General features: G+C 38.3%; 1 protein-coding gene across 1 annotated transcript in view; it reads left to right on the top strand.

The window, feature by feature from the left end:
* RALGAPA1 (Ral GTPase activating protein catalytic subunit alpha 1) overlaps positions 1-14,595 on the top strand; it is a 121,114-nt gene that overhangs the window by 56,965 nt on the left and 49,554 nt on the right. The window contains exons 29-32 of the mRNA XM_075192955.1: positions 41-151; positions 285-353; positions 907-1,041; positions 2,069-2,252. Coding sequence (XP_075049056.1) covers positions 41-151; positions 285-353; positions 907-1,041; positions 2,069-2,252 — 499 coding nt within the window. The remainder of the gene's footprint in view (positions 1-40; positions 152-284; positions 354-906; positions 1,042-2,068; positions 2,253-14,595) is intronic.

The following is a 14,595-nucleotide window of genomic DNA, read 5'->3' as shown; positions in this document are numbered from 1 at the left end:
GTATTAATATTTAGTAAAGTTATTGCATTGTTTGTTTTAGTTTCCCAACAAAGTGGTTGCACAAGTAGCGTGTAGTGTGCTGAATGTCCTCCGTAACTACGTCCAGCAGCTGCAGGTTTACCACACGGACTATCCCCTGAAGATGATTGAGGTAGGTTCCTATTGTTTCCTCTTCTTAAAACCCAACACAGGTCTTCTGTACTCTGAACTTGTGAAATCCAGAGATCATGAGAAAAATAGTGAGTGCTGAACCTGAGGTCCTCTGTCTGTCTTATCTCTGGCAGATCCTACTAGCCACTGTGACACATTTATTGCCAACTGCTGAGACCTCATCCTATGAACAAGATAAACGGGTGAGTACGGAGAGGCAGAAGGCAACTTCCATATCTGTGATTAATGCAAAATTTTTTTTTTGAAGCTAAATACATTTATAGTTAAATATTCCCATGTTTTGAGTATATCCTTGCTTTATTGTTCTAATAATGTTTACACGTAGAAGTTTACACGATTCTTCATAGAAAAATATATTTTTCTGAATAAAAGTATTTACTAACATTGACAGAGCTCAAAGGGGATTGGTTAGCTTCCTTTCTTCATTTTGCTAAGTTAAAGTTGACAGCCAATGAACGGGAATGCAAAAATTATTGTCGCCTAATTTGATAGCTTCTATCCAATCAGCTGCCACATGCACTATACTCCGATCCATACAAGATGAGGGAAGTGGTACACTGGGATTGTTATTAAAGAGGGTGGTTGTTCCAACTTGGACAATAGAATAGTGCTATAAGGGGTCTGTAACAAGTGGTTGAAAACCTGGTGTCCTCTGCCGAGCAACAGCGATGAAAGCATACTTAATAATGTGTTAGTGTATCATGTTATAACATTATCTTAATGTTGGTCTTCCAGTTGGTGGTGTCTCTGCTGCTCTCCCTCCTGGAATGGATGATGGCACTGCCCCTCTCAGTGTTACTGAAGCCAGTGCGGCATGCTGGGAGTGACAACCAGGGGAGCGAGAACTCTGTGTTGAACTGTGCATATAAGGTAGAGTGCAACCACAAGGTTTCATTTACTTTAGTGTAGCATTTATTGTAAACTCTGCTGCTGCTCCTTGTTTGCATTATTCAGTGTCTGTAGTGAGGCCCAGTTATAGTTAATATGGCAGCTGAGAAGTGGGTGTATTTGGTAGTCTTCAAAAGGGGGTAGGTAAGACATCTAATAATAAATGATATGTCAAGAAATTTACATTGCAAACTTAAGTGAAAATCTTGAAATAAATTGGGTGCTGATACGAAATTTGTACATTTTTACTTATGAGGAAGACAGCATCTGTCTTATAACCGTCTGTTGTAGGAAGGGGCTTGTGGCAAAAGCCTGAATATTAGTGATAGGCTTGCAGTCTTCTAGGTAACAGAAATTGCTACAGTGACTTGAATAGTGGTCAGCGTAAAAGTTGAGAGGAGAGGGAATATCAAGAGATGATGGCTTGTGATGTGGAATAGATCAGTGTTTGAATGAACACTGTTGCTGATCAGATGCATTCCTGGAACAGGACAGTGGATTCAACTTATGTCAGTGGCCTCGCCAGTCACTGAATCTCAATCCAATCGGTCACTATGGATTGAGCTATTCAGAGTAAAGTTCCACTCACCTTCTGTGGGGTGCATTGGCGTTAAAATGGACTTGCAAAAGCATCTGTTCCTACCCAAAATACTGTTCTGAGGGTAAATATCAAAGCAACCCGCTGTTAGTTACTACCCACTAAATGTCCACTTCATGTATATTGTCATCAGCTGATTTTCGGTATGAATACAGACAGTGAAAACCGGGCCTTGCAATCATTCTGACTTTTTGGGTTTTAAGAGGTGTCAGAAAGTTACCATTTGCTTTATTAATTACAATAAGTACACATGCTCCATATGTCTCTCTTGGTCCACACTGTAATTCATTTTACTTTGATACAGATCCATTTTTAGCTTCTAACGTCTTGTCATGGATGTGTTCCCCCTTAACCATGCATACGCATTTCATGTCTGATAAGTTTTTCATTACTTTATATTCCCTCCTACAGGTCTTGCATGACTGTGTCTATGGTTCTCAGCATTTCAGCAACCCACGGTACTTTCCCATGAGCCTCTCAGATCTGGCATCTGAAGACTACGATCCCTTTCTGCAGCTGGAATGCCTGAAAGAACCAGAACCTCTCCATTCCCCGGATTCAGAGCGTTCCACCAAGCTGCAGCCGGTTACTGAGGGTATGTGCTGAATATCTTCACTCCAGCAGCAGGATTTCATCTCACAAAAGTGTAATAGAAACATTTATAAAAGCTGTCATTTTTTCATTTGTGTTCCTCATATATGGATCACTACATCAATATGTTAGTACAGACATCACACAGTCTTGGTCATTTTGTTAATTAATGGGGAAATGTGCTTTTTTAAGTTCAGCTGTTCACAAATCATATATACCACACTTCTCATTGAGGTTCTAGTTGTTGAAAAAGTATGTAATATAAAAGAGTGTGCAAACGTGGGCCAGTTGATGATGGAGACTATTTTTATTTCCTGCATGTCACTTTAGGACACAGGCAGCAAAGGTAATCTACCTGCACTTTTTAACCAGTGCCCTTGTAATTTCACATAGAGACACTTAACGCTGTCCCCTACAATACCCCATTGGCATATCAGCACTGGTTTACCTGGATCCTTGACAGCAGCTAAGCATTTGTGCGTATTTATGTATAAGTATGCATATATGTATACGTGTAACATATAGCACGTGCTCATATTGCAAAAGGTATATTAAAAATTGTAAAATAAAATGTTTTAAAATTTAATTCATCAAAAGATCAGCTAAATCACAATTATCCTTGATGGTGTCAAAGTATCCGGTTTAAAAGTCCATTCGGTTTCACCCTGTCTTAGCATTGAGGTGCAGTCACCTCCTCATATAACCATATAAACCTCTTGTATTCCAAGTCATTTTAGCTCATCAGGATTATTATGTTCTTATAAACATCATGATCATGCTTAGACTGACACAGATCAGAGTCAATATATACATAGTCAAATGTACTAATTGGTGACCCTCTGCAGCTCTTCCAAGGTGGTATAGGAATTTCCAAAGCATCGATAATGTCTCCTGCTTCCTATAGACAGACCAGAAGGGACATTACATTCAGTAGGAGAGGACACACAGTCCAGTTTCCAGCCACTGTATATCACAATAGTTACTAAAATCCTACTACAGCCTATAGTGACCTGAAATAAAGGTACAAAATACAAATTATTAGGATATTAGTGATTTCATAAACCTTGTATAACATTACATGGTTATAAGATTATCATAAGATATATGTTTCAAGTCATGAAATTATGTTTTGGTTTTTTTTGGGAGTCGGTCGGGTGTTCCCAAATTTAATGTCATACAGGTTTATATTTTGGTCTTCCAAATGTAAATGTTGCATTCTAAGTTCTGTCAAGTAACCGGGTTGATTTTCCTTTGTAAGGTCCACTATAAAGGCTTTTGAAGGTATTTACTAAAAATAATGACTCCCATGTGAAGTAGCTTCTGATGTCTATACAGTGGCCTTTCATAGTTCTGTTGGAAATTGAACTTTTGTGCATATTTAAGATTTGGGGACAGCACACACGAGGGAAGATTCCCATATTAATTCTTGACAAAAATCTGTAAATCCTCTTTCTTAGTTGGAATGAATCAGGCACAAACTCAATTATGGTCAAGTGATATCCGTGGAAACACTGGGAATTGTGGCACCATGGAGATGAGAAATAACTTTAAGGAATTAATGGACTACCCATTACGTGTCTGTGTATGATCTCCACTTTCTTGTGCAGACCCACAGCTGTGCTTTCTCCTTAGGAGGGGGACCTAGACCTCTTTCTCTGTCGTTTCTGTGATATTTCTTCACTGTTTTATTTGTATTACCTTCCTTGGCATCAGTTTCCAGTATGAGGGACAAGCTGTGCTCAGGAAAAACGTAAGGAGCACCCTGATCTAAAAAAATGTCTCTTTATAATGCAGCAGGTATAATCTTCCTTTTCGGGTACGAATGAAAGTAACATAAAAGTAATCTTAAAATATGCCATACACTCTGAGAAATTGTCTGTTCATATCCTCAATGCGGCCAGATGTCTGATCGCAAAACACTGGAAAAGTCCAAACCCTTACCCCCGGCAACAACTTCTCAATAAAATCTGGCATTTAGCATTCATGGAGAAAATTTCAGCGTACCTTTATAAAGAAAACCCATAAATTCTCCCAAATTTGGGGTGATTGGTTCATCTATAATGGTCCCTTCAGTTCCAATCCACCACCTGATCAAACCCAGAATATCTCAGCCCTATTCCTGTGAACAGCTCTGTCTAAGGAGCTGGCCGCATAATGCTCTATTCGGGTTGACCTCTGACCGCCGGGGAGCCCAGACCTGGTCTTAAACACCCCCCCACCACCTCCCCTCTACTGTTTCCCACGTCCTCACTATTGCATACAACGCCACATTTCCCAGCATCCCTTTAAGGTTCCTCATTGTTATATTTTTGCAAAGTTCTTCTGTTTGTTTTATAACCGCCCCAAGGGAACTTGTTCTTTTTACTCTGTTATCCAATTCATCATCATCATCACCATTTATTTATATAGCGCCACTAATTCCGCAGCGCTGTACAGAGAACTCTCTCACATCAGTCCCTGCCCCATTGGGGCTTACAATCTAAATTCCTTAACACACACACACACACACACACACACAGACAGAGACACAGACTAGGGTCAATTTGTTAGCAGCCAATTAACCTACCAGTATGGTTTTGGAGTGTGGGAGGAAACCCACGCAAACACGGGGAGAACATACAAACTCCTGACAGATAAGGCCATAGTCGGGAATTAAACTCATGATCCCAGTGCTGCAAGGCAGAAGTGCTAACCACTTAGCCACTGTGTTGCCCCCAACTCACAATGTAACTTGGTGTTGCCCTCTTGGGCTACAGTTGTTTACCTGTCTACTATGTGACAAAATCTACAAATAAAGAATTAAAAAAAAATAGGAAAAAAAAATTATATATATATATATATATATATATATATATATATATATATATATATATATATATATATATATATATATATATATATATGCGCCCACAAAATTATATAATATAGGCACAATCAGAAAGCACTCTCGGCTCCAGTTAGCCAATCAGAAGTGGACCGGCCTCAGTTTGCATTTATGCTAACACGGCCTTACTTTACTTGGTCTGTGTTTCCATACCCCCTCCCTCCCCTCTCCTGTTTCTCCAGGTGTAAGCAGGCACAAATATAAATTTGCATATGGATGGAAGTGTAGGCTTTTTTTTTAATAAGCATGTGCAGTAAAAATGTAATCTTTTACACTATGCAAACAGGCTTCGGACCCATAGTATTGCAACCAAAGATGTAGGCTCACATCGGTCCTGTGTCCTGTTTTGTTTAATGTAGACAGAGATAATATTTGACGTTTACAAGAGATGCTATTTATGTCTTTTTGTAGATGATACAAGTATTTGTAACCGTGTTAATTCCCCAGAATGAGTAAAACAAATGCACATGGACTTGGAGAAAATAAAGGAATGAACTAAAATGTGGAATCTTAAATGGAATGCTTAAAATAATGCAAATGGTTAACATCTGAAAGCAGAATACAGAATGAATGGTTATGTAACAACAGCAGCAGCATCAATGGTTCACGACTTATAGTCTTAAATGATATGACGTTAAGCATCTGACGTGAACATTTGTCAGTACTGTTAAGTCCAAAACGTATTGTTTTATGATTCTTCATCAGTAGTATTACGCTTACAGCAACTCCTAGTTCTAGTACAGAAAAATATTTTGAAGAAAAGTGTAACTAGTTTGAACATTTTTCAGTGCTTATGGGGTTTTTTTTTTTTTGCCTCACCGTGAAGCCAGCAAAAATATTGAGTGCCAAAATAAAGTTTTATATTCATAATTTAAGATTTTTCACACCAAAAAATAGAAGAGGGCTTCAAGCCAGGTCCCCCAATGGTAAAAACAGCAATTCTATTAGCAATCATGGCACCAGTTGAAGGTTTGACAGCGGGAAGTCGTACACAAATCATTTCATCTCTTGGATCAGCAAATAAATTGAATCCTCCATATGGGACTCAATTCATCCATGGGATTTAGACTTGTTTAAACTGCAGCCTCATTGCCTGGATTTTAAAAACATATTTTAGAAAGAGCACAGAAGTTACTAAATGCTACATTTGTTTAATGTAGATGACCCTTTTTATTTATAAATGTTTATACTGTGTATATAAAATATTATATAATTGCCTTTATGATTAGCGTATGTTTTTGTTGTCTTGTAAAACACAGATGATGCTGAGCTACATTTACCAGCATGATCTGATAACCAAAGTTACTTCAGCGGTAGCTGATTAGTGAATTTGCAGTATAGATAGATGAGTCCAAAGAGCCGTTTCAGTTTCTTACTCACATATAGATTACTGCCCAATAAATACTTGTATAGGAGAAAAAGATAATTTGTGGTTATTTTGTAAAGGGGTATAAACTGTGTGTTTCATTGCTCTCTGTAGCACGGAGGGTCCAATGGGGAGGTAAATGTGCTAATGACCATTTAATAACGTATGTATGACTGATATCATTAATAAACTCCTTGCAAAGGTAGTTTCCGGTTTAACCCAAGAAATACAATTTATTTTCTGCTCTAATTTTGCAAGAGCAATATTTATTTCATAAGCTTGTGCTTCTTATCACGAAAGACTGCACTTAAGATGTAGCTTCATTTAAAATATTTTGTATTATAATTATAACAATCTTACACACATATAAAACAGTGTAGTAAGAATGGTATACAACATCAGTAAGTTTTGTTCACTCTATTAGCATAGATGTTAATACAATACATTCTACTCATTGTCAGTTTGATAACTATGTATAAGTATTGTTTGTGTGTGTGTGTCAGAATTACGGTTACCGTGTGTGTGTGGCAGATATATCACACACAAACCTCCATATTAATCTTTTATTGCCATTTAGTACACACAGTTATGTCAATGCATATAACGCCATTCATATAACATACAATCACAAACACAAGTGACACCATTTTTCATACATCACAAACAATACATGCTCCATTCAAACACAGCACTGTACCTTACCAACTCCATTGCTTACAGACTGACATTATAGCTACATGTAACTTTGTTGTGTCACCTATGCACAGACATAAACTTCCCTCCATGTTGCTGCACACTCCATTAATATCATACTTGCCTATTTTTGAAGGCAGCTGTCCGGGAGGGGGCGTGGCCACACGTGGTGCGCCGTTAGGCCACACCCTTTGTCAATCTTAGATAATTTTGGTTAATCGCAACAAGGCCGGGGCCTTGATGATGCAGTTAGCCACACCTCCACCCACTTCAACAACGGAGATGGCTGGATCCGGGATGTTTGCCTGCTTTCTCGGAGTCCGGGAGAACTCGCAAAAATTCGGGAGTCTCGCGGACATTCCGGGAGAGTAGGCAACTATGAGTAATATCTATGTAATAATTGCAAAACTATCACAACTTACAGTCCCAATAGTACTATTAATCCATAGTGGGGGGAGGACGGTATACTTTTGTGTCCAGGTGTATAAGAGAGAGAAGCGTTGGTGATTTGTGTTTGAAAACTTGTGTTTCTGTGTGGAGCAAGCCTGGTCACAGGTAGTGGTAATGTGTAGGTATAAGGCCATCATCATCATCATCATCACCATCTATTTATATAGCGCCACTAATTCCACAGGTGCTGTGTGAGGTGACTATGTGCACGAAGTGGTCAGCAATCCGTTCCTGTGGCCAGTAAAGCAAGTGTTCCTTTCTCTGAGATGGTCCACATCATTGTGCTGTGTGTTCATATCTCCCGATTTTTTTTTTTTAACCTTAAAACTGGTTTAACTACTACTTTGTGTCACAGGCAAATTGGCTGTAAAAAATGGTTCCATAGTATCTGTGTCACATTGAGTTCTTCATCTCCCAGTGCCAGCAAAGGCTAATTTTGCAGAATTAATTTCAGTCAATATAAAATACCAATTGGCATACATGTTTGTAATAAGCATCTGTATTAAGCAACTGTATTTTAAAGTTTGGTTTAATGGCTAATGTGATTCTACATTACAAAGATAGAAGTAAGAGGGATTGACTCATAGGACTAGTGTTTAGAATCCCAGAAAAGACATGATGGTGATATTGTTGAGTTTTGCATTTGGACAGTTTAGAAGAATCTGTATTTAATTACTGTTAAACCCTGCACGAATTCTGCAGCAGGAATGATAATATTGATTTGCACGGACACATACTGAAAATGTCATGACAACATTTTTGGGACTTTCAATATACCGTAGTTATAATATATTTAGGAACAATTGAAGAACTACTGGTCCTGCAGTTACCTATGTCAAGTTAATTCCAACCAAGTAACTTTTGATTATCAACAGTGTAGCACCACAAGTCTGGCATTTCCATATTTAGTCTTAGATATTTTGCCTATGTCCCTAATTACAATGTTTAATGATAAATCATTTAATTTTATTTTTATGCAATATTTTTCGCCACCATCAGGGGGCGTGATATGTTAAAGCAGGGTTGTGGTTTATGAGAACATACTGCAAATTGATTTGCTGGCGTTTTTCTTTAATGGCTACTGCACAATGGGGTAAAAATGAGGGGGAAATGCCTGTAAACTAACTGGTGCGTTACTGATGTTTTTAATGCGTTTTCTATGTCCTTTTTTCACGTCACAATTTTACTAATCTATTTTACTGATAGTGAACACATGAGAAATTGATTGTGCTGTATTCTAAAACTTCAAATGCAGAGTTTTAAATTTTTAGTGCATACTTTTCCTACTCTATATTTTCTGTGCTTGCCATGCGAATGTTGGCACAATGAAAAGTGCTGAAAAAGCAGTTAGCTGTGAAGGAGCTCTTATTCTCTGAAGCGTATGTTTCTGCAAGTTTGTAGTGTATTAACTACTGCACAAAATGTTTACTTTATAGTCATTCTCCAGAATCTGTGGCGTGTAGAATCTTCTGATTCTACCAAGTATGCTGGACCTTTGTATGATCATTTGTTTTTATGTATAATATTGTGCAGAATGGTTCACTCTAGGGGTTAGATTTACTAAGCTGCGGGTTTGAAATAGTGGGGATGTTGCCTATAGCAACCAATCAGATTCTAGCTGTCATTTTGTAGAAAGTACTAAATAAATGACAGCTATAATCTGATTGGTTGCTATAGGCAACATCCCCACTTTTTCAAACCCGCAGCTTATTAAATCTAGCCCTAGAACTCTGTGCCTTTGAAGTATCCGTGAATACTGATCTGATTTGTTTTGGTTGCCATTTTTTATTATTATTATTATTTTTATTATTAGTCTTTATAGGGCTCTGCACGAGGTCTGCAGCGCCATACAAAAGGCAAACAACAAGAAAGTACCAAAGGTATAATAGTACAATACAGTACACAAATAACACTACAACTCTCAACACAGCTACTGGGGTGTAAGGGGTATATTCAGAGCAGGATGAAACCTGTGCCCATTAGTGTGGGCACAACTAATATGTTTAAAGCCACTGTAAGAGGCGCAAAGACAATGGAGGATTTGAGTCAATGGGCAGAGAGCCCAAGGAGGAGGTGGGCAGTGTAAGCTGGTGAACAAAAGTTATAGGTAATAACAGTAATGAAGAGGGCCCTGCTCACTAGAGCTTGCAATCATCTAAAGGGAAAGGGGCAGACAGCCAGTTGACACATGGGCTTGAGCCAATGTAAGGTTATCTGGGGGCAATAAGCAAGAGAGGGAGAGATGGAGGATGAGGTATACTACGTGGTGACATGGTTAAGGGGAGGACTGGATGCGTTTTGGAAACAGATCTGGGGATAAGGTGTTAAGCCACCCCCCCCCCTAGTTTTAATGAGTCATGATTAATATTTTCTGGAGTATTCCTATGTGATAATTGATTAAGGGGTTAGGTGATAGCCATGTCCCACATGGACAAGTGGCTAAAGTATAACAATAAATATTTTATGTACAAACTTTACTGCATATATAATTTATAATTCAGGCAATGGCAACAATAAATATTTTCAAACTTGATTGCCCTTGATTTGCTGCCCCCCACATCCTACTTCCTAACATAATTACCCCATGTTGCATCATGAATGAACCAAGCTTGATGAAAGCAAACAAATATAATGACTATATAGATTCAAACACTTACATTTTACATTTACATTTGCTGATCATTTTTACTTAAGTGGTTAGTAACAGGATTGTATTAATGAGAGGGGCACAAAAACCCATTTGACTTCATTCTATAATGTTTCTGAGCTTAAGATGTAAAGTGCAGTAATTACTTGCAACTACAGATTAATTTTAATTTGCTATTCGTGCAAATAAAAGTGTATGGTATATTTTGAGCAGGAGAGGTCATAATTACAGCCAATATGGAAATGTTCCCCCCACCCTCAAATGATGATCACCCTATTAGTGCAATGTACTCATCTGTAAGCCAGGACAGATCTTTTCTCCAATAATTACATTTTCACCTCTTGCTATTGCAAGAGGCTAACATTTGGTCCCCTTGTCACAATTGGTTTCATGTTTTCTTTTTTTCCCCGGCAGTAAGGACAGCGGGCGTTCTGTGGCTGTGCCGCTTCGCTGTGTGCCTTAATGAGCTGTAATTACTGAGTTTGCTGCACAATGCAGGGGTGTTTGTTTAAAGCTGAATAGCCTGCCCTGAATAGGCTCTTCTATTAAGTAAATAGAAGTTGCACAAAGTCGTATTATCAAAGATATCCAAGGGATGGCTTTCCCCACACGTGTGTCTTTGTCCAGACTTATTTTTGCTTCCGCACTAGTAGAGTTGTCATTATGTACATGTCAATCACTCTGCTTTTTTTTTGCATTTTATAAAAATGTATTTTTTTTTGTTTGTTTTTTTTTATCAGTCTATAATTCAGGCTGATACGGTTTGAAAAAAACATGTTTTAACAAATATGGGTATATCTAACAGTTCCTACATATGAGAAACTACATGTACACTGCTGACTCCTCGTATAGTGCCATCTTAAGTTACAGACCGAGGGCTAGATTTACTAAGCGGCGGGTTTGAAAAAGTGGAGATGTTGCCTATAGCAACCGATCGGATTCTACCTGTCATTTTGTAGAATGCACTAAATAAATGAAAGCTAGAATCTGATTGGTTGCTACAGGTAACTTATCCACTTTTTCAAACCCGCAGTTTAGTAAATATACCCCCCCAAAATCTAGCGATGGTGATGTTATAAAGACAGTGAACTGTAATGGGACTAATGTACTGTTGTGCAGAGAATAGGTAAGGGTGACATTATAAAGGGGTTGTGGTGTAAAGAGGGATAACGATATGTACAGTCCGTTTTATGTGTACACCTTTATCCGCTTGGAAATATTTCCAACATGGTTCTTTGCTAGCTGTGCAACAAGGTTTCTTAGTTATTGTCGATGTAAAAACAAAGTATTCCCATGGAACATTGCCTTTTTCAAATATGTTCAATTTTGCTTATGTTCTATATTTCACTTGTAGTTTCTAATATGATCACTGAAGTGTGGACTACCATACCACCAACCCCCCAGAAACAAAAAAGATAATCGTCAAAATTAAATAACCTTAAGTGATATTTCAGTTTTAAAAATGGTATTTACCCCCCTTGGTCATCAGTTAACCTACCTCTGACTGCTCTACAGACCGGTTTTGAACACCAATATTTTCAATTGGATTAAGTTCAGGACTTTGACTGGGCCGCTCAGTTACCCCTGCTTTCTTAATTGTAAACCACTCCTGTGTTGCTGTTATAATAGGTTTTGTTACCTTGTCCTGTTGAAAGACAGATGCAGTTGGAGGCTTTTGGCAGAGGGCTAGGAGGTTTTTGTTCAGGATTTGTCTGTAATGTGTATCGCTCAAACCGCGGTCAATCCTAACAAGACTGCCAGGGCCTGCCACTAAAAAGCTCCCTCATGGCTTTAAACTACCACTGCAATGCTTCCCTACTTGGAGACAATATTACTTGGCTGGTGTGCAATGTACAACAAGGTTCTGGCCAGTTGACCCTGTGATCCATTGATACTAGTGTAAGTGTGATTACAATATTCATATAGGTGTTAACATGCATATGATCTATCAAGTGCTTTCTTTATTTTCAGTGCTCTTCATTGCTTTATATATGGCCACAGCACATCAACGTAAAGTTTTGAGAGAAGTCAGACTTTTTAAACAAACTGCAATGCAGTAGAGTTGAGCTGCAGACTGCTTAGAATGTCACTAGTATATTGTAGTATACAATACATTAGGGGAAAATCAGGTAACTGTATATTATTCTAAATGTTTTCTTAATTGACCCCCTGTACTACTACAATATACTAAAGAACAAGAATTGGTTAAAGAGGAAATAACACTGTAAATGGATATTCTATATATTGTAGTAGGGAGTTGTTTTACTGCTTTTGCCATTCCCTGGTTTGTCAAGACTGCTCTGTTTACTTAGACAATGGTTATATTGCTCACTGGTAACATATTTAATTTAAAGACTACCCCTGCTACCATGGATTGGGAAATAAACCACATTGTGTTTTCTAGTAGCCTTTTTGAACATTGTTTTTATGTTTTGAGGTAGTTTTGTTTCAAGTGTTGTGGGGGCAGCACGGTGGCTCAGTGGTTAGCACCTCTGCCTCACAGCACTAAGGTCATGAGTTCAATTCTCGACCACGGCCTTATCTGTGTGGAGTTTGTATGTTCTCTCTGTGTTTGCGTGGGTTTCCTCCGGGTGCTCCGGTTTCCTCCCACATTCCAAAAACATACTGGTAGGTTAATTGGCTGCTATCTAAATTCACCCTAGTCTTTGTGTGTGTGTGTGTGTGTGTGTGTGTGTGTGTGTGTGTTAGGGAATTTAGACTGTAAGCTCCAATGGGGCAGGGACTGATGTGAATGAGTTGTCTGTACAGCGCTGCGGAATCAGTGGCGCTATATAAATAAATGGTGATGATGATGATGAAGAAGTCTGCATTTAAAAAAGAAGCAGGTAAGATTGGCAAAAGATAAACCATCTATTTTGAAAAATGTGCCATCCGTTCATTTTTAAGCTGCTGTTACAGAAATGCGTTGAGCAGTTAGTGTTGACTATATGGTGACCTAGCAGACAACCTCCAGTGGGTCAGAAGTCATTCTTGAACAAGCCACACATATTGCAATCCTGCTGATTTATCCCAAGTTGCGGCCAAAATGGACGAGATGCTGCCGTTTGGTGCTGGTGCCTCTCAGCCCCTGTAATTGCCACTATAGCCTGCAATACATTACAGTGTCTGTAGCTAGCATTAAATATCACAGGAAAATGTAAATCCGTTGAAAAGACTGTTTTTGCTATACAATATATCTGAATTGGCCATCTGCAAAGCAGCGGGGTAGGAGGGGAGAATATGGTGAGCAGAGTCTCGGAGGGTTTGCAGGGACTGTCTCACAGGCTGCTTTTTATGTAAAATGCTTCATTATAGGCACCCTCTTGACCTACAAATCTGGCTGCTTTGCCATTATGAACTCAGAAACTCATTGTCTTGATTAACCATGTATTTTTAGGCTTTTTTTTTTTCTTTCTCTCTTTTTTTTTTTTTTTTTTGTAATACATTCACTTAATCTAATTTTCATAAGTTTGCATAAAAGTCACATATTAACTATCTGTAATGAAAGTAGAACAAAAGTAATGGCCTGCATATGTCCAAAGTCTTTCTAATATCACCAGTGCCTGAGGCCAGATCTGCTAAATAGAGATGAATTCTAAACTCTTACCAAGTGTATTGTTTAATTATAAAATGCCAAGTTAGAGCGCTGTATTAGCTGGAAGGATGAGTTTGATATTCTGTCCTTAATTAGAAGATGATCAGATTTGTCTTTCCCTGTTGACCTATAGTTAAACTCTCTGGCCCAAAGGGACTATTACTCTCTGTCGTCATGAGATGCTTTAGACACAACCCCTAGTTATTGAGCTGAACCACAGCTGTAAATGTATTGTTCTGTGGCAGGTCATTTCCACTTTGTATCTAATCCTATAATGAACAAATCAACACTACTTTTATTTGTTTTTACAGATGTGCCAGAATAAGTGGCAGAGGATGTGACTATAAGAGATGGGCATGTTTTTGCCGCAGATTTATGAATTACAGGATTATTTACTCTCTACAGGAAATTATACGGATATTCGATGTCACCTGTGACTGCCACCCCCTTTAAAAATCTCAAAGCAACATTTTAAAAAAAAATACACAATATTTGGTGGATCACACCATTTGTCATCACACCAGCGTTTAAAAAAAAAATTAGTTGTCAGCACTTATCCTGAACACTACATATCTGTGTGTATCTAGCAAAATGAAACAAGATGTATTAGTTCACATTTTGATGAAAACATTTACGCCTGCATCCCAGCGTCGAGGGCACCTCATTATATGCAGGTCCTACACTGACCTATATGCTTCAAAAACTATTAAAA

The sequence above is a fragment of the Mixophyes fleayi genome, chromosome 12, assembly GCF_038048845.1.
Source record: "Mixophyes fleayi isolate aMixFle1 chromosome 12, aMixFle1.hap1, whole genome shotgun sequence".
Classification (NCBI taxonomy): domain Eukaryota; kingdom Metazoa; phylum Chordata; class Amphibia; order Anura; family Limnodynastidae; genus Mixophyes; species Mixophyes fleayi.
Note: the sequence above shows the minus strand (reverse complement) of the source record. Positions and strands in the feature narration are given on the sequence as shown.